This window comes from Macrobrachium rosenbergii, chromosome 46 (assembly GCF_040412425.1).
Source record: "Macrobrachium rosenbergii isolate ZJJX-2024 chromosome 46, ASM4041242v1, whole genome shotgun sequence".
Classification (NCBI taxonomy): domain Eukaryota; kingdom Metazoa; phylum Arthropoda; class Malacostraca; order Decapoda; family Palaemonidae; genus Macrobrachium; species Macrobrachium rosenbergii.
The window spans coordinates 2,372,501-2,393,292 of record NC_089786.1 but is presented as its reverse complement, the minus strand read 5'-3'; the positions used below and the strand labels follow the sequence as shown (position 1 = coordinate 2,393,292).

The following is a 20,792-nucleotide window of genomic DNA, read 5'->3' as shown; positions in this document are numbered from 1 at the left end:
AGTTATTAAAAAAAAAATATGCATTTTGCTTAATGAAAGGAGACACTTCAGGTAAAACTGAAGCCAACAGCGCATAAGAAAGTGAATGTGATATTTGGTCAGCTAACCTAACCAGATGTTAACGCATGACCTGACGAATTCTTCCTAATGAGAACGAATCTCCGTGTATCATGCGCAGATATGGGATTACATATGTCCTCCTATGTACATCTGCGCACACATGTGTAGTTGTATGATGGGTCATACACGAATAAAAAAAATGTCACGAGACTAGTTATCTAATCTTTGGTGGTTAAAGCTTTGGATGCAACTTAACCTAGTCATTATTAAATCTTTATTGATTCATAAGATTCCCTGTCACGCCTATAATGTCTCTTTATAGAGTCTTCAAGGATTAACTTGGCGACTTGATGTTTGTATAATCCAACCTTGGTGATTGTTTGTGTGTGTGTGTGTGTGTGTGTGTGTGTGTGTGTCAATGGGAATTCACAGCGTGAAATGATTTCAATAAATATGTTAAATAATGAGGCATCTACTTATTTACACTTGCAATGGAGCAAAAAAAAAATTGATGGGATGTATTTAGAAAACTGTATTGTGGGTTTATGGGTTCTATAAACCGCAAGACTGGACTGATTATCCGGCGTTTACTATCGTCCCTTTCATTTCTGTGTTTTGGAGTTCAAATCTGTACATACCAAAAAAGTTATATGAATACAAATGACAATTCCATAAATAAATTCACAATAAAATAAAATAAAATTAGCACTTTTTTTTTCCACCTGTGATCTGAACACCACACAGACTGATCACGCCTCGTGTTCCGCAAATCAAAATTCGACCACCACGTGCAATCCGATGATCAGTTTAACAGGACATCATATACTTCATCTTTTTATATATATATATATCTATATATGTATTGTGTCCCATTTTTCTTTACGCTCGCCTCCCCTCCAGATAATGAACGATTTAGCCTAAAGTATTTTATTATCACTTTCGAAGACCTTAACTATCTCTCTCGTTCGTTTATATCTATATACAAAATCTCGCCTAGAGAAAAGTCATACAAAATAGATGATTCTGTACACACGATGCCGATATATAAAGCAATGAAATCCCTTTACTTATTAAGTGAATTCAAAAAGAGTAATATCACACGTTCGCTAGCTCACTCTTTCTTTTATTATTATTATTATTATTATTATTATTATTATTATTATCATCATTATTATTATCATCATCATTACTTTTGAAGTCCTATGTACAATCACTTTGTCTCTGTTTTCACCGCGAATCTATTTGGTATGTATCTATGGTATAGTTGGCGCCCCAACACACACTCAGTTTTAGCAGCATCTCACACAATGGGGTCCTCACGAACTTGGAAACGACTGACGAGGGAGGAGAGAACTTCAGTCACTGATGGAGACTGATGACGACGACGACGACGACGACATTTTATTCTGACAGTGCAACACACTCACTGTAAAAATACACAGAACATTTTAAAAGTGTTTATTTTCTTTTTTTTTAAACTAAGAACGTCACTGTGTCATGCGACAGACCCAGAGAGAGAGAGAGAGAGAGAGAGAGAAGTCACTTATGTGTGTGTGTGTGTTTGTGTGTTTGGAGTAACTTCATCCCGACGCCTCCTCCTGGCTCACACCTGAGTGCCCTGTGCCTCCTGCTGGTGGTCAGAGTAGTTGTCGTCAGGCGAATAGAGAACTCTCGTCCCCGGCGACTCGGGGTGCTCGCACCAAGTGCTCATGTTGACGGCGTCGTCGTCCCCCCAGCCCTCTGGGGGCGGGGGCTCTGGGTCGAGCGGCCGGTAGTTTTCTGGGAGGGTGTTGTCGTAAAGGCGATTTCTCTGCTCTGCGTAGCAGCACTGGCTCCCTCCTCCGCAAGAGGACAGGAGGTTGTCGAAGCTGCAGCCATCGCCCCTGATGCGCCCTCCGGGATCGGCCGGGTACTCGGGATGCACCGGCACCACTGGCGGCGGACAGAATTCGCAGGACCCGTCCGTTGTCCCGTTGAACTTTTCTGGTGCTAGGCCGTATGCCTGAGGGTAGCGGCCGTCTGGCGGATGGAACTGCGGATCATGAGGAGGAGGAAGGCGATATTCCTCCGGGTACTTCTGATCGTGCATGAGGTCATTTCGAGGCGGCACGCCGTGCCGATTACGTCTAACGGTTGCGTATACAGGAGCTGATTCAGGTGGAGGCGGATTGTAGTTTGCCGGGAGTTCACTGGCATTTCCATTATGGGGCAAGCCATAATCTATGGGATAGCCGTCCCTGTCGTAAAAGCGAGAGCCTTGATTCATTTCCTCTGGAGGTGGTATTTCAGTTAGAGGGTATGGGTTAGCAGGCTCTCCTTCCCTCCGTCTTGGCATTGTGGCACACGGAATACCCTGCCCATCTTGTTCATTTTGGGCCTGTAGCTGGTCATACCCTGGGTCATAGCCTTCTTCAAACTCTTCAATGATATCATCTAGTTTCCTTGTAGTGACTGTGCCACAGGGATCTACTTCCTCCACTCCCATTATGCTAACCCGCTTCTTACCAGTCTTCCCTCGGTCATCAGGGGCATCTGATATGATGTCTGGGTTTGTGTGTGGAGCTGAAGACGACTCAGTCCTGTAGGGAGATGTGTCTATGACAGAGATCGGGGGAGGCTCAGCAGATATGCCATTCACCTTAGGTGCAGGAGTTCCCATCTGAATGTATTTCGGCATGTTATTTGTGGCTGGCACTGGTCCCTCTTTAGGCCTCCCATTACCAGATGAACTGGGAGACCCTGTCACCTTCTCCAGTGCCGTAGTTCGCTTACGACAGCATCGACAAATGAGAATACAAAGAAGAATTAGAACGAGAAGTACAAGAACTACGAGTGCTACCCCAATATATACAATGTGATCCATTACAAAGTTTTCTTCCACAACTTCAACCACTGGCTGGCTTATCCTTAGAGTAAAGTTCGAGATGACTATGCCAGCCTGATTTTCTGCAATGCACTGGAAAACTCCCTCGTGAGCAGCGGTTACCCCCTCAATCCTTAAATGACTCACACGTTCATCATTCACTCCACTTTCTTCAAAAATATAAAATGCTGAACTTTCGTCATACACAAACGAACTATTTTCTAGAGACTGTCCGTTAAACCTCCACTGAATGTGAGCACTTGGTTCGGCTGTGACGTGACATTCAAACGAGACATTTTTCCCTTCCAACAAGTCTAGATAGAGAGACGTTGGTCTGACTTCTGGAGCACAAGCCAACTCATCAGAGTGGACAGTTCTTATGATACGGCCTTCGAGTCTCGGAGGCGTGGAGCACTTCGGTTTTATAGAAGAGGGAACGTTATACTTCACGAACCACGTGCGAAGGTGCTGCAGACGGCAGTCGCATCTCCACGGATTGTTGTGTAAGTCGATTCCGTGGAGAGACTTGGGCAACATCATCTTGGGAGGTACAGACTCCAGCTGGTTGGCGTCTAGCTTGAGCCACTCGAGCTTGTCCAGCCCCTGGAATGCCAGGGGCTCAATGGTCTGGATCATGCAGGAGGTCATTTCCAGGGAGGTGAGGTACTTGAGACCCCTAAAGGCACCGTTCTTGACCTTTGTGATGGGGTTGTTGGATAACTGGAGGCGCATCAGGGCTGGGATGTGGTCCAGAGCAGCTTCAGGAACTAAGGTGAGGTCGTTATTGCTAAGGTCCAGCTCGACGAGGTTGGTCAGACCACGGAAGGCCACGTCGTCCAGCTGCACCAGCTTGCAGTGGGAGACGTAGATTCGCTGCAGGTTCGTCAGTCCCATCATCTGCCGGAAGGAGAGTTGTCATGAATGACGCGAAATGAAACTGGTGTAGTACAAATTATTACTGAATATAAATCAGGAATTGAGTCTAGCATACAAGATCTACATTCATGTCATCTAGCAGTACCACCTTGTAATAGTCTTTAGCATGCAAGATCTACATTCATGTCATCCAGCAGTACCACCTTGTAATATTCTTATTTGAATGACATATGAAATCACATGAGGAAATAAAAAACAGATATAATCACACACCTATCTCACTCTCAGTCTAAAGTTATTCAGTCTTGCATGAAAAGGACCGACCTGGTTTTTAAATGATTAATTAATTTAATAATTTTACTTGGGTTCAACTTTAAATAGTGAAAATGGTACTTTTATGTAATGTGCAGGATATTGGCTTAAGCTGCAAATATTTAGAATAATAATTATAATAATATCATCAATCAGAAGGAAAATCTCCACCATGTTATGTCTGAAACACTCATACACCTGCAAACCCACACCTACATTTGTTTATACTAAGATACCTCAAGAACTGATCAGCAGAACTTGATGAAACTTTGCCTATATATTCCTGAGGAGGCCTTCTCGAGACGAACAACATTTGGGGTAAATCCGCTCGGTTTTGGGATGGTTCCCATGGCGACAAAATCGCCAAAAAAAATTTAACCGTCTGGAAGAAGTCACCTAATAGAAGGGGTCTTAACCAGTTCAGCTGTTTAGTATCTGTTAAAATAACAGACAGACAGATAGAAGGATATGTTTTGGGATACAATCCACATGCAGGTTGGATAATTGCATGCCATATTGAGAGAGAGAGAGAGAGAGAGAGAGAGAGAGAGAGGGGGTGTTGGTTTTGGGTGCTTGCCATTGCACTGTAGGATTGTAAGATTAACACTATATCGAGTTGGGCATTATCGTGGTCAGTCTTGTAACATTTTTAATCAGCGTTCCATCTCCCTCTCTGTCTCTGTCTTCTCTCTCTCTCTCTCTCTCTCTCTCTTCTCTCTCTCTCTCTCTCTCTCTCTCTGTGTAAAACCCTGCTGACCATAAGCAGTGAATAATGTACCTGACTGTTAGGCAAATGTTGTAGGTTGTGCCTAGAGAGAGAGAGAGAGAGAGAGAGAGAGAGAGAGAGAGAGAGAGAGAAACCCTTCTATAGCCAGGGGTCCGAGCAAAAACAAAAGATACCTCTGGTCCCAGCAGAAGAGTCAAGAGAGAGAGAGAGAGAGAGAGAGAGAGAGAGAGAGAGAGAGAGAGAGAGAGAGAGAGAGAGTTCAGCAAAGCGTCCGTCCGGCGCTAATTCCCTCGCAAATTCCCCCGGCTGATTCCCGAACTAATTCCCTATACTAATTCTTAAAACTATCAAAGCACATCATTAAACGCTGATGGGGCGCCATCTGGTTTGATGAGCTTCGGGGGAGAGAGAGAGAGAGAGAGAGAGAGAGAGAGAGAGAGAGAGAGAGAGAGAGAGAGAGAGAGAGAGAGAGCTATTTACTACAGACCCTTGGTCACTCATTCCCTACCCCCCGGCCCCCCCAGGGCAAGTGAAAATAGGCGCGTTTCTTCCGTACGGGTTTTTATGCCCCCGTGGTGAAAAACTGTCAGGTCGGGGAAAGAAATTTTTGGGGCTTTTGAAATTAGGACAGACAGTGATACAGGAAAAATGAGAGAGAGAGAGAGAGAGAGAGAGAGAGAGAGATAATATCAACACATACGTGAATGTTGAACATAGTGTTATGTAACAAACAAAAACATCAATGAAATATTGAAATAAATCCTTTAAAAACTGAACAGGAGACATTTTACACTGACACCGAATCAAAATGGCTGCCGTAATGGCGGACGTTCAACTTCTGGAGGGGTCCAGATTACCTCGTTTATATAAATATATATATGTATGAATATATGTATGCATACGTTGTTTATAAGTAAATACTATTGGAAAATACATATGGATCTATTAAATTTCTTCCTCAGACTCAACACCTCCATAGAGCACGGGCTCTTGCTCGAAACGCGTCCAGTTTAAATCCGACGCAGAAACACAAACAAACGCACAAACGGGTTTTGGAGCGATATTCATCGCGCGGAACGCGGAACACGGGAATCGTACGGTTTACGGCAGCCCTTCGAAAGTCGTTTCTTCCTGAGAGAGAGAGAGAGAGAGAGAGAGAGAGAGAGAGAGAGAGAGAGTCAATCACGGGTAATTGCCAGGGTGATTAATTACGTTGCTGTATTTTCCCGGCAGCTCCCGACGAAAGCTTGTAGGTCAAAGATAGCTGATCGCTTTCCGTGTTTTCAAAGTCTGTTTTCAAAGTCTTTTTTTTAAAGTCTGTTTTCAAAGTCTGTTTCTAAATTCTGTTTTTTTAAAAAGTCTGTTTTCAAAGTCTTTTTTTAAGCCTGTTTTCAAAGTCTGATTTCAAAGCCCGTTTTCGAAGTCTATTTTTAAAAGTCTCTTTTTGAAGTCTATTCAAAGCCTATTTTAAAGTCTGTTCAAAGCCTGTTTTCAAAATCTGTTTTCAAAGTCTGTTTTAAAAATATATTTTCAGTCTGTTTTCAAAGTCTATTTTCAAAGTCTAATTTCAAAGTTTATTTTCAAAGTCTACTTTCAAAGTCTATTTTCAAAGTCTATTTTCAAAGTCTGCTTACAAAGTCTATTTTCAAAGTCTGCTTTCAAAGTCTATTTTCAAAGTCTGTTTTCAAAGTCTTTCACGCCACGAACTCTATCATTCGACAAAGAAAGCCTTTCATTCGATCCCAAATAGTCCCTTCATTCGACCCCAACCAGTCTTTAGTTCGACACAACTCCTTCATTTCACTCGACCCCAGGCAATCTCTCAATCGACACAACAAGTATTTCCATTCAGCACAAAAAAAAGAGAAAAGAAAGAAAAGTCTTCCGCTCGACCCACCTTGAACTTCTCGTGAGAGAGGATGACCAAGGAATTCCCCTTCATGTCGAGAACTTGCGTCCCGTGGTCGATTCCCGCCGGAATGGTGGTGAGGCCCTTGTTGACGCATTCGACGGTCTGTTTACCTCCCTGCGAAGGAAAATAAACAACTTAGTAAACATGGAAACTTAAGTAACTACTGCCTTCTGTCATTTGTCACTTACAATAAGCGTCCTGCTTAATTTTCATGACAGTTACAATCAACAACCAGCTTTTCTCACTTCAATAACCTTGGCTTACAACCGACATCCTACTTGTGTCAATTTCATGGCCTTGACTTACAATCCACAACCTGATTTTGTTATTCAGTAATCTTACTTACAATCAACAGCTCGATTTTGTCACTTTAATAAACAGGACTTTCAATCAATAATCTGCTTTTGTTATTCAGTAATCTTACTTACAATCAACAGCCTGATTTTGTCACTTTAATAAGCTGGACCTACAATCAACAGCTTGATTTTTTTACTTGAATAACCTGGGCTTTCAATCAACAATCTGCTTTTGTTATTCAACAATCTTACTTACAATCAGCAGCCTGATTATGTCACTTTAATAACCTTTACTTACAATCAACATCCTAATTGTATCACTTTAATAACCTATACTTACAATCAACAACCTGCTTTTGTTGTTCCAATGATCTCACAATCAACAACCTGATTTTGTCACTTTAAAAACCCTCAACTTTACAATAAACAGCCTGCACCAATTACTTCCAATAACCTTTACTTACAATAAACAGGCTGCAGCCACTGTACAACACTCTACAATCTTTCTATAATTACAACAAACCTTAATTTTATCATATAAATTTATAATAGAAATTGTAACTCTTTGCATTTTCCAGAAAACGGCTCTCCCTTTTTCGCGAGAATTAAAACGACCTGTATTTGAAAAGAAGAAGAAGAAGATGAAGAAGAAGAGGAGGAGGAGAAGAAGAAGAAGAAGAAGATGAAGAAGAAGAGGAGAAGAAGAAGAAGAAGAAGAAGAAGAAGAAGAAGAAGAAGAAGAAAAGAATGAAGAACAATGAAAAGAGGAATGAAAAGAAAAACAATTAACAGTCATTAACGAGCGTGAAAATTAACTGCCATTTATCAAAGGAAGAGTCATTAATCATTGTTGGAAAACAAAAAAAAACCAAAAAACGAAAAAAAACAAAAAACAAAAAAACAAAATCTCGCGATGGAAATAGGAATCGATAATTAGAGAGTGAAAAGTCTGAATACGTGGCTATGTGTCCCAGGAGGAGGAGGTGAGAGAGAGAGAGAGAGAGAGAGAGAGGAGAGAGAGAGAGAGAGAGAGAGAGAGAGAGAGAGAGCTTTTTTTTTTAAGTTTTTTTAATCAGGGGGGTAGAGGAGGACAACAAGGCTAACGAAAAAGCGCCTCCAAAATCTAATTAGAAAAGTCCCGCCGTCAAGAGGGGGCGAAGGAACGAGGCTGTATCAAAACAAGCCACCCATATCTGTCTCCCTAGCCCTCTCCCTCCTTCTCCCCCTTTCCTCTCCCCTCCCCTCTATCCTTCCCCTCTCCCCTCCCTCCACATGAAACATACATCCGTGAAAAAACATAAAAACAAAGAGACAAAAAAAAAAAAAAAAAAAAAAACGCCCCCAGGAAAAAATCTCGGAAGCAATTAAGAGGCGCCGTTTTATGACCCTGTTTCAAGATGGCTATCTCTCTCTCTTCCTCTTTTTATTTGTTATTTGCTGCAGGGGGACGTGTGGGGAATTTGGGCGTTGTGGGTGGTTGGGGGAGGAGGAAGATGGAGGGCGTTGTGGTCACTGGCGAGTGAGGGGAGGCCACGGGAGCGAGGGGAAGTGAGGGGATAAGTCTTCGGACATGTGTTGTTGCAGCTGGCGTTTTGTGTTTGCCTCCTCGGCTCTCTCGTAAAGTTTAATTGTTATATCTCCTTTATGGGGGTACGCTGACGAGGCATGAATGCTAGAGAGAGAGAGAGAGAGAGAGAGAGAGAGAGAGAGAGAGAGAGAGAGAGAGAGAGAGATGCTCTCTCTTTCACTCTCTCCTTCTGTCTCTGGATATCACCTATTTTTTTCCCCTGGAAGGTCTGAAGGGTGGGGCCCATCCACTGCTGATCCTTTCGACTGGAAGGCTCTGGGAGAGATCTGTTGGGAGTGTGGTTCCATTTGACTGAACGGCTCTTGGGGAGATCTGTCGGGAGTGTGGTTCCTTTTAACTGGAAGGCTCTTGGGGAGAACTGGTGTGGATCCTTTAGACTGAGGTGCCCTTGGGAGGAACTGGTGGAGGTGTGAATCCTTTGGACTGGAAGGCTCTTGGGGAGAACTGATGGAGATGTGGTTCCTTTGGACTGGAAGGTTCTTGGGGAGAACTGGTGGAGGTGTGAATCATTTGGACTGGGAGGCTCAGGGGAGAGCTGGTGGAAATGTGGACCCTATGGACTGGAAGGCTCTTGGGGAGAACTGGTGGAGGTGTGAAGCTTTGGACTGGAAGGCTCTGGGGAGAGCTGGTGGAAATGTGGACCCTATGGACTGGAAGGCTCTTGGGGAGAACTGGTGGAAATGTGGATCCTGTGGACTGGAAGGCTCTTGGGGAGAACTGATATGGATCCTTTGGACCAGCCCAAGACCTGGTGGAAATGTAGATCCTTGGACTGGAAGGTCCCAGGGGAGAACTGTTGGAAATGTGGATCCTGTGAACTGGAAGGCTCTTGGGTTGAGAACTGTGGAGGATAGGATCCTTTGGGCTGGAGAATCTGGATAAAACTCTGTCATTACAGGAACCCCTTACTGGGAGTGTGTACCCTTCATGCTGGAGGACTAGGAAGCGTCCTGTGACCCAAATGGAGGCTACAGTTGCCTACGCTTCTTTTCTCCTGAAGGAGGGCTGTTGTGAAAAGCTCAATTTACTGAAAGCCACTGAAGAGGGGTTTAGAGGCAACGTGAAATTTTTAAATTTGTCAAAAGATAATCCTACTCTCAGTTGCCCTCTCTCTCTCTCTCTCTCTCTCTCTCTCTCTCTCTCTCTCTCTCTCTCTCTCTCTCTCTCTCTCAATTTTTCTTATTTTCTCTTCCTTCTCTCAGGGAGACTTTCCTTTGTCTCAAGGTACCACAGGCATATCTTCGAATAATCTTGCTGTCTCAGTTTCTCACTTCCTATCTCTCTCTCTCTCTCTCTCTCAATTTTTATTTTTTCTTCCTTTTTCTCTTAAAGAATTCGTCTTATCTCTAGGTACCAGGATGACATTTTCGAATAATCCTACCCTCAATTGGCCACTTCCTCTCTCTCTCTCTCTCTCTCTCTCTCTCTCTCTCTCTCTCTCTCTCTCTCTCTCTCTCTCTCTCTCGCAGACCTCCTGTTCTGCAGGTATCAGCATTTACCGGACCAAGACATTTTCCGGGGCCCCTTTGGCTCTGCATATTTCACCGAATGCAAGGAGAACCTTTGTCCAGTTGAAAGGGTCCTCGGATTTTGCGATCTTTCTCTCTCTCTCTCTCTCTCTCTCTCTCTCTCTCTCTCTCTCTCTCTCTCTCTCTCTCTCTCGGCACTGATTGCATTTTGCTCTTTCTCCCTCTTTCTTTTCCTTTCTGACACACTTCCGTTTTTCTCTTCAGTCTCAACCCCAAGGCAAATCGAGAGAGAGAGAGAGAGAGAGAGAGAGAGAGAGAGAGAGAGAGAGAGAGAGAGAGAGAGAGAGAAAGTACCTTGGATGTATTTGTAAAAGTATTCAATACAACAAATGGAGCTTTGAATAAGAGAGAGAGAGAGAGAGAGAGAGAGAGAGAGAGAGAGAGAGAGAGAGAGAGAGAGAGAGAAGAAGGCGAACACTGGGAGAAGAGAGAGAGAAAAAAAAACATGAATTTCGAATAAAGAATAATATAACGTAATAAAAGTGGCAGACAGCAACATAGGGAGAACTCTCTCTCTCTCTCTCTCTTATTCAAAGCCCCCTTTGTTGTACTAAATGTTTTTAAAAGAAATCAAAAGTTTCTCTCTCTCTCTCTTTTTCTTATTCAAAGCCCGTTGTTGTATTAAATCTCTCTCTCTCTTTCATATTCAAAGCCCCATTGTTGTATTAAATCTCTCTCTCCCTCCCCCCCTCTCTCTCTCTCTCTTACTGAAATATTGAAAGCTCCATTTGTTGTATTAAATACTTTTACAAATACATCAAAAGTACTTCTCTCTCTCTCTCTCTCTCTCTCTCTCTCTCTCTCTCTCTTATCTAGAGCCCCCTTCCTTGTACTAAATAATTTTACAAATGCATCAAAAGTATCTCTCTCTCTCTCTCTCTCTCTCTCTCTCTCTCTCTCTCTCTCTCTCTCTCTCTCTCTCTTATCTAAAGTCCTCTTTGTTGTATTAAATATTTTTTCTCCCGTGAAAAATGAAGAACGTAATAAGCACTTCACTCTTCTTCCGTCCGAATCTCATTATACTTCGTTGAAAAAAGAAGTAAAATTTAAAAAAAATAACTGACTAATTAAGCTGCAGAGTTTTAGATTCGCGTAATTAATGACTCGCAAATTACTACTGTGAACACGACGATAATTAATGGATGGTGACGTGTATGAAGTGGTGTTTAATATATATGTATATATATATAAATTTATATACACATATATATATATATATATATATATATATATATATATATAAATAAATTTATATATATATATATATATATATATATATATATATATATATATATATAAAGTACATACAAAGTGTGTATTTAGTCTGTAACATCCAAAAGTTGCAGAGTCTGGTGAAAGATTTCGAGATAACATACAAGTTCCACAATTCTAATTTACGACTGCTTAAAACAACAATATCTACGACCTTGAGTCACACGTCTGGCAACTGGGAGCGAAGAATTCTGATATCACCGGAGAAACTCTCGTACGATTTCAAATTAAGTTTATGTACAAAGCGAATCAAAGTCTGCCCCTGAAGCTGGTAATCAATCTGGAATGTATACATCTGAAGCAAAGCAGGCCACTTCATTACCCTTAATGAAAAGGTGTATTAGAAGACTCTGACTCCCTGGCTTTTCATAAGAGACATCAAATCTTCTCTTAAATGAATTTACACTGAAGCCATGATGAATTCAAATCAGTGAATTTAATTTGTGAATATTAATTAACATTCGTCTTGTTTCTATTTATTTATTACCTTCGCAATCCAGAGTCAAATTGAATCATGTTTGGTTTTATTCAGACAGAAGTTTCTCTTTTGGGTGAATAGCTCCATATTAAAATGCCTCCCTTTGGAGGGAATAGTTCCATATTAGCCTTCCTTTGGAGGGAATAGCTCCATATTAGCCTTCCTTTGGAGGGAATAGCTCCATATTAGCCTTCCTTTGGAGGGAATAGCTCCATATTAGTCTTCCTTTGGAGGGAATAGTTCCATATTAGCCTTCCTTTGGAGGGAATAGCTCCATATTAGCCTTCCTTTGGAGGGAATAGTTCCATATTAGCCTTCCTTCGGAGGGAATAGTTCCATATTAGCCTTCCTTTGGAGGGAATAGTTCCATATTAGCCTTCCTTCGGAGGGAATAGCTCCATATTAGCCTTCCTTTGGAGGGAATAGTTCCATATTAGCCTTCCTTTGGAGGGAACAGTTCCATATTAGCCTTCCTTCGGAGGGAATAGTTCCATATTATCCTTCCTTTGGCGGTAATAGCTCCATATTAACCTTCCTTTGGAGGGAATAGCTCCATATTAGTCTTCCTTTGGAGGGAATAGCTCCATATTAGCCTTCCTTTGGAGGGAACAGTTCCATATTAGCCATCCTTTGGAGGGAATAGCTCCATATTAGCCTTCCTTTGGAGGGAACAGTACCATATTAGCCTTCATTTGGAGGGAATTGTTCCATATTAGCCTTCCTTTGGAGGAACTATCCCATACCAACCTTCTCTTGAATTACACGTGCTACAAGGTGTGAGGCTGCAGGCTCTACTTCCTAACTTAAATCACGCCCATAATGATGTACCTGCTAGTTACTCGACTGTGACAAGTCGCAGCCAAGGTGGAGAGAGGAGATGGGGCAGGCGCCCTCATCACAAAATACTTGCAGAGAACTGGAAGGTTGAGACTTCTCTCTCTCTCTCTCTTTCTAATACATACGCATCCACTTAATTCACTCATTGAAAGCTAGCTTAACCAAGAGGGTTCAAGTTCGTACAAATATTTGAACAGGCACAAAAGGACCACCCCACCCCCATTTCCCCTCCTCCCCTTCTCCCCTCACCCAAACGCCCCCTTCCCCTTCCCTTCCCTCGCCCTTCCCGATAAGATTTGAATTTCTTTTAAGACTTCCATTTTGCGAAAATAAGAAGCAACAAAGGAGTCACAATGGCGTCTTCTGTATGCAAATTGCAGCGTCGCAATTGTTTACGTTCTTATGCAAATGCTTTCTCTCTCTCTCTCTCTCTCTCTCTCTCTCTCTCTCTCTCTCTCTCGCTGCTATTATTGTACCGGCTTTAGGCTCGTGGAGGGCCTGATTATTTCGTCGTCGTAATGTTGCTTTAGTTTAGAGGGGGGAGGGAGGCGTTTTTTTTTTGCTTGCAGACATATATCAATATACATATATATATATAATACATACATATATATACATATACATATATAATATAAGTATGTATGTATGTGTACATATATATATGTATGTATATATATGTATATATATATATATACATACATATATATATATATATATATATATATATATATATATATATATATATATATATATATATATATATATACATATATATATTATCGTCTACGCTTTTATTTTTCTATGGCAATTATTAATTTACCAGAAATCTATTAATGGTCGAAAACAATTTAGAATTGTCAAGAATTTCATCATCATCATCATAAAATGTGATGCAAATGTCGAGTGTGAAAAAAAGTGATGCAAAGTGTCGATTTTGCAAAAAAAAAGTGATGCAAAACGTCGACTTTGAAAAAAAGTGATGCAAAACGTCGACTTTGTAAAAAAAAGTGATGCAAAACGTCGATTTTGTAAAAAAAAAAAGTGATGCAAAACGTCGATTTTGCAAAAAAAAGTGATGCCAAACGTCGACTTTGCAAAAAAAAATGATGCAGAATGTCAGGTGAGGAAACAATCTTATTGCAAAATGTCGACTGTGAAAAAACATGATGTAAAATGTCAACTTAGTAAAAAAAACTGTGATAAAAAACTTCGACTTTGTAAAAAAAAAAAACCATGATGCCAAATGTCGACTGTGAGAAAAAACCTGTGACCAAAAGAGACTCAGTAACTTAATAATAATTGTTATTCGACGCAACTTCGAATTAGCAATAATTACCATAATTCCTTTCACTCAATCAATCTCGATTGATTGATTGTTTGATCTGTTTATCGACGAATGAAATTGTTTTTGCTGTTATTATTAAATAAATAAATAGATTAACTGATCGATTAAATCGATTAATAATGAAAGTGAGTCAATAAATAAATTTAAATAAATAAAAATTTCCTGAAGTCATGAAAACTTTCTCAAATTACGTTCATAAAACCAAGAAAAAAATTAAATTTATAACAAAACCACTTTCTCATAAGTTAATTAATAAGTTAACTACAGTCAATGAGGCCCCAATCACATCCCTAAGCGCCCCCAAAAACTCCCTCTCCCCCTTAGGACCCCCCAAATATCGAAGGAAGAGAGAGAGAGAGAGAGAGAGAGAGAGAGAGAAGCGACGTCTGGTCCTCCTATGAATTCAATAACGCCTCCTGGAATGACGAGAGTCATCGACCTCTCAGTGAAGTCGCGTTATTGGAGGAGGAGGAGGAGGAGGAGGAGGAGGAGGAGGAGGAGGAGGAGGAGGAGGAGGAGGAGGAGGAGCTACGACACAGTACGAAGTTGGGGAAGTTTGTTGGTCCTTCTGATTAAGTAATTTTGACGCCGATTAGGGGGCAGCATTGTCATTTTTTATTTGTCATGTTTTCCCCCACAGTGGGACTGATATTCGTTTAAGTTTTCCCACGGGGGCCTGATATCAACTTATGTTTTCCCCACAGGGGGATGATATTGTTTGTTTTCCCACAAAGGGGTTGATATACGCTTGCTTTTCCCCACAGGAGGGTGATATCCGTTTACAATTTGCCCACAGTGGGGATGATGTTTACAATTTGCCCACAGTGGGGATGATATATGTTTACAATTTGCCGCAGTGGGGTTGATATCTGTTTACAATTTGCCCACAGTGGGGATGATATCTGTTTACAATTTGCTCACAGTGGGCTGGTATATGCTTACAATTTTCCCACAGTATGGCTGATCTCTGTTTACAATGTGCCCACAGTGGGGATGATATCAGTTTACAATTTGCCCACAGTGGAGGTGATATCTGTTTACAATTTGCCCACAGTGGAGGTGATATCTATCTACAATTTGCCCACAGTGGAGGTGATATCTATTTACAATTTGCCCACAGTGGAGGTGATATCTATTTACAATTTGCCCACAGTGGAGGTGATATCTATTTACAATTTGCCCACAGTGGGGCTGATATCCGTTTATCGTAAAAACCAGAGAGAAGTTGATCTAATTTTGTCACAACACTCAAACCCTTATCTTCTTTATTCCTCCTCACAGCTCCACCCCGCCCACGAAACCCATCCCCCCAAACCCCACGCCCATCCCAATTCCTCATCAAAACCCCAGAACCCAGTCCCACCCCCCAAAACACCTCATAAACCCCACCCAACCCAATCCCACGTCCCTCCCCCTTCCCCTAGAGAGAGAGAGAGAGAGAGAGAGAGAGAGAGAGAGAGAGAGAGAGAGAGAGAGAGAGATCGTCCTAACTTTCCTAAAACAAAAACCCCACCCAACCAAACCCAATGCTCCTCCCCAAAACCCCCAAAAAAGGAACAGGAGGTCTCAATGTCCCTCAGAACCCGACTCCACCCCAAAACGCCTCATAAACCCCACCCTCAAAACCCCACGCCCTTCAAGACACAGAGTGCCCCAACCTTCCTCAGAACTCCACCCACCCCAAAAACACTTCTTTAACCGCACCCAACCCAACCCCAATACCTTCCCTCAAAAAGACATCCAGAGTGCCCCAACCTTCCTCAGAACTTCAGCAACCCCAAAACAGCTCTCAGCCTTCCTCAGGACCCCACTCCACCCCCAAAATCGCCCCTGAAACCCCTCCATTAGACCCCACACAACCTCTAATTGCAGTCTTGGTAGACATAAGCTTTATTGACGGTATCTGCTTCGCCCTAATGACAGGGGATTGGTGCTAATCTATTTGTATTATTGAGAGAATCTCTTGCCTCTCTCGCTCGCCTCAATTGCCCAGGCGAGAGAGAGAGAGAGAGAGAGAGAGAGAGAGAGAGAGAGAGAGAGAGAGAGAGAGAGAGAGAGAGGGGTCTTTGTACACCTGGTGTTGCAAATAATGAAGGTAAGTAATGTAGGTAAATGATGTAGGTAAATAATGAAAGGTAAAGACGCGTAATTAGATGCAAGAGGGCCATTGAGGGTAAGATAATGTTCTCTCTGTACACAAACACTGATGTTTGTGTTTGGAGAGAAACAAACAATAAATAAATGTATTTATACGTTTGTATTGCTTTTTATCTCAGAGGAATGGCTCCTGAAGGCGTTAGTTCCGATTTCATGTCGATTTTTGTATCTGGGGTGAAGGCGCTAGCCCCATTCCTTTCTCTCTATGGCTGCGACCCACAACAACCGACTTATCATCAAGTACATAATCTACTAATTACGTCAACAGTGACAATAAAGATCTGCAACCCACCACAATCAACTTATCATCAGGTACAAATCTGCAAATTACATCAAAGCGGCATAACTAATTTCTTCGAAAAATGAGCCAGCGGAGTTCTCCCATCTCCACGGGATCGATCTCGGGTTACCCCCAAAAAGGTAGCTTCAAGCAAAAAAGGGGGTTTCCAATATAATTGAAACATCTCATCTTAATGATATTAGTGTACAAATTTTTTTTATATCTTTGTACTTTATGAATAATTAGTTTATCTTAATGAGGTCATTAACTGTAATATACTGAAACCTGTATTAAAATACGACTGAAGCCTTTTGTCATTTAAATTTATTATTATTATTATTATTATTATTATTATTATTATTATTATTATTATTATTTCAAATATCAGTTAAGACATGGTTTTATGCATTATTATTATTATTATTATTATTGAAAATGTAGGTTAAGAAAGGGTTCCATGAATTAAATCTATTATTATTATTATTATTATTAGAAGTGAGCCAAGTTTCCCAGTGGTAGATATACCTTCATCATTACCATCATCATGGCGAACGTCAGAAATAATAATAATAATAATAATAATAATAATAATAATAATAATAATAATAATATTAACGAAACACGAAGGAGAAGGTTAGTTAATTCGCTAATTACGGGATAAATCCGCATACTCAAACAGTATAAGAGGGGGAGGGGGGGGAGGCGGGAGGGAGAGAAGGGAGGGAGGGTAAGGGGGGGGGGAAGATGGGGGAGGGGTAGAAGGACCTCATTAGTTCGCGCGCACAAAAGCGAAATGTCCTGTTTGTCCAAACAGATGAATAGCGATAACCGTGGCCTCCAAGCGAGGTAAACACGACGCGCTCGCGCGCCGTATTATGAGCAGCTGTTAATTTTAAGCATTAGCGTAATTCTGGATTTGTGAGAGCGACTGTGTGGTCTAATTGCATTAAAGTAATTCCGGTTCGGAGGGACTGTTTTATTTCAGTCGGCGTTGGGAGCGATTATATATATATATATATATATATATATATATATATATATATATATATATATATATATATATATATATATATATATATATATATATATATATATATATATATATAGCCTTACACTCCCAACCATTCACGATTTTTCTAAACGAGGGAAAATTAATATGATCATGTTTCATTGCTCCGACATTCGCGCATAAAATAAATATATATAGACATAAAATTCATAACACACGAATTTCCAGTTCTTCATTCTTCATAATTGGAACAGATTATACCTGTATCGAGGGCTTAAAAAAGCAATGAAATATTTATTTGGCTTTGCGTGAATAATCTGCTGTAATTTTAACTCTGTCAATTTTTATCTAGCTCTTTTTCATTACTAGTTGACGCAATTCATTTTCCCTTTCTTATTTTAATAATAATAATAATAATAATAATAATAATAATAATAATAATAATAATAATAATAATAATAATATTAAAGGCACGTTAAATGACCTAATTATTAAGTTTAAGTGTTTTTTCAATAATATTCAAGACCACAAAATAATAAATATACATGCTACATTTCTATCCAAACAATAAAATGAAAAAGCTTTTCAAAATATACTTCTTACACTTCCACTTACGCATTAAAATATGGAACCTACGCAAAATATACTTCTTACTCTTCCATTTAAACATTAAAATAAGAAATCTATTCAAACTATATATACTTCTTACACTCCCACTTAAATAATAAAATAAGAAAACTGTTCAAAATATATTTCTTACACTTCCATTAAAATGATAAAATAAGAAACCTATTCAAAATATACTTCTTATTCCTCCATTTAAATGATAAAATAAGAAGTCTATTCAAAATATACTTCTTATACTTCCATTTAAATGATAAACTAAGAAGACTATTCAAAATATACTTCTTACACTTTCATTTAAACGATAAAATAAGAAACCTATCCAAAATATACTTCTTACACTTCCATTTAAATGATAAACTAAGAAGACTATTCAAAATATGCTTCTTACGCTTTCATTTAAATGATAAACTAAGAAGTCTATTCAAAATATACTTCTTATGCTTCCATTTAAATGATAAACTAAGAAGACTATTCAAAATATACTTCTTATACTTTCATTTAAATGATAAACTAAGAAGACCATTCAAAATATACTTCTTATACTTCCATTTAAATGATAAAATAAGAAGACTATTCAAAATATACTTCTTATACTTTCATTTAAATGATAAACTAAGAAGACTATTCAAAATATATTTCTTATACTTTCATTTAAATGATAAACTAAGAAGACTATTCAAAATATACTTCTTATACTTTCATTTAAATGATAAACTAAGAAGACTATTCAAAATATATTTCTTATACTTCCATTTAAATGATAAACTAAGAAGACTATTCAAAATATACTTCTTATACTTTCATTTAAATGATAAACTAAGAACACTATTCAAAATATACTTCTTATACTTCCATTTAAATGATAAAATAAGAAGACTATTCAAAATATACTTCTTATACTTCCATTTAAATGATAAAATAAGAAGACTATTCAAAATATACTTCCATTTAAATGATAAACTAAGAAGACTATTCAAAATATATTTCTTATACTCCCATTTAAATGATAAAATAAGAAGACTATTCAAAATATACTTCTTATACTTTCATGTAAATGATAAACTAAGAAACCTATTCAAAATATACTTCTTACACTTCCATTTAAATGATAAACTAAGAAGACTATTCAAAATATACTTCTTACACTTCCATTTAAATGATAAAATAAGAAGTCTATTTAAAGTATACTTCTTATACTTCCATTTAAACGATAAGATAAGAAACATATTCAAAATATATTTCTTACACTTCCATTTAAATGATAAACTAAGAAGACTATTCAAAATATACTTCTTATACTTCCATTTAAATGATAAAATAAGAAGACTATTCAAAATATACTTCTTACATTTCCATTTAAATGATAAAATAAGAAACCTATCCAAAATATACTTCTTACACTTCCATTTAAATGATAAAATAAGAAATCTTTTCAAAATATATTTCTTAAACTTCCATTTAAATGATAAACTAAGAAGACTATTCAAAATATACTCCTTACACTTCCATTTAAATGATAAGATAAGAAGTCTATTCAAAATATACTTCTTCCATTTAGACGATAAAATAAGAAACCTATACAAAATATACTTCCTACCCTTCCATTTAAATGATAAAATCAGGAACGTATCCAGAATATACTTCTTACCCTTCCATTTTAAATGAAAATATAAGAAACCCAATCTCAAATATACTCCAACACTTCCATTTCCAGGGCAAACTCAAAAATCTATCTGGCGAAAAAATTGGTAGCCGGGATTTCTACCGCGAAGTTTATTTGCCGAAGTCGAATCGGTTTTAAACGGGCGCGTTTTCTTTTGTCAGCCGAACAAATCGTCGCAATAAAAGACGCCCGGGAAAACGGATAGATCTGAACCGCAAGAGTTGCCAGCGATTCTTTTTCTTCTTCGTTCGTTTTACCTCCCCTCCTTTCTTTTTCTCTCTCTCTCTCTCGTGCTTCCTAGGTAATACGCGATCCTTTTATTTCCTAGGTAATACGCGATCCTTTTATTATTAGTTTCGAAACAGGATTAAACAAATCTTCGCAATAAAAGACGCCGCGGGAACGAATAGAACTGAACCGCATGAGTTGCCAACGATCCTTTTTTCCTCGGCTTTTGTTTTTCCGTTATCTTCCTTTCTTACTCTCTCTCTCTCTCTCTCTACGGCATTCGTGATCTTTTATTAGTTTCGGAACACAATTAACTCGGCGCTGGTTGTTCGCTGTTAAGGAAAAAAGAGAAAACTTTCTTGCTCTAATTTCAGGAGATAAAGACAAACTTATCATACTTTTTGCGGGGAACACATGGACGGCAACACTGCTGTTCCTCGAGTTAGTTTACAAAATAGACAAATCTTATGTTTGTTATTATTGTTTTAATTATTATTGTTATCATTAGCGTTATTCGCGTTGCTAATAACGAGAAATTTGAAGTGATAGTGCATTAATACTGAACATGCTACTGCTAACATTATTATTATCATTATTATTATTATTATTATTATTTCGTGGATATAGAATGCAAATCTTCTTCACAATTATTATTATTATTATTATTATTATTATTATTATTATTATTATTATTATTATTATACTAGAAGTACTTGATTGTTGTGAAAAGCCC

The 20,792-nt window shown here is 39.1% G+C and overlaps 1 protein-coding gene across 3 annotated transcripts in view; it reads right to left on the bottom strand.

Annotated features, from left to right (window-relative positions):
• Positions 1-1,521: 1,521 nt before the first annotated feature.
• LOC136830143 (leucine-rich repeat-containing protein 24-like) overlaps positions 1,522-20,792 on the bottom strand; it is a 668,646-nt gene continuing 649,375 nt past the window's right edge. For all 3 annotated transcript variants that reach the window (XM_067089346.1, XM_067089345.1, XM_067089344.1), the window contains 2 exons: positions 6,736-6,864; positions 1,522-3,820 (listed from right to left, as the gene is read on the bottom strand). In XM_067089346.1, the coding sequence (XP_066945447.1) occupies positions 1,664-3,820; positions 6,736-6,864 (2,286 nt within the window). In that variant the 3' untranslated portion in view covers positions 1,522-1,663. The remainder of the gene's footprint in view (positions 3,821-6,735; positions 6,865-20,792) is intronic.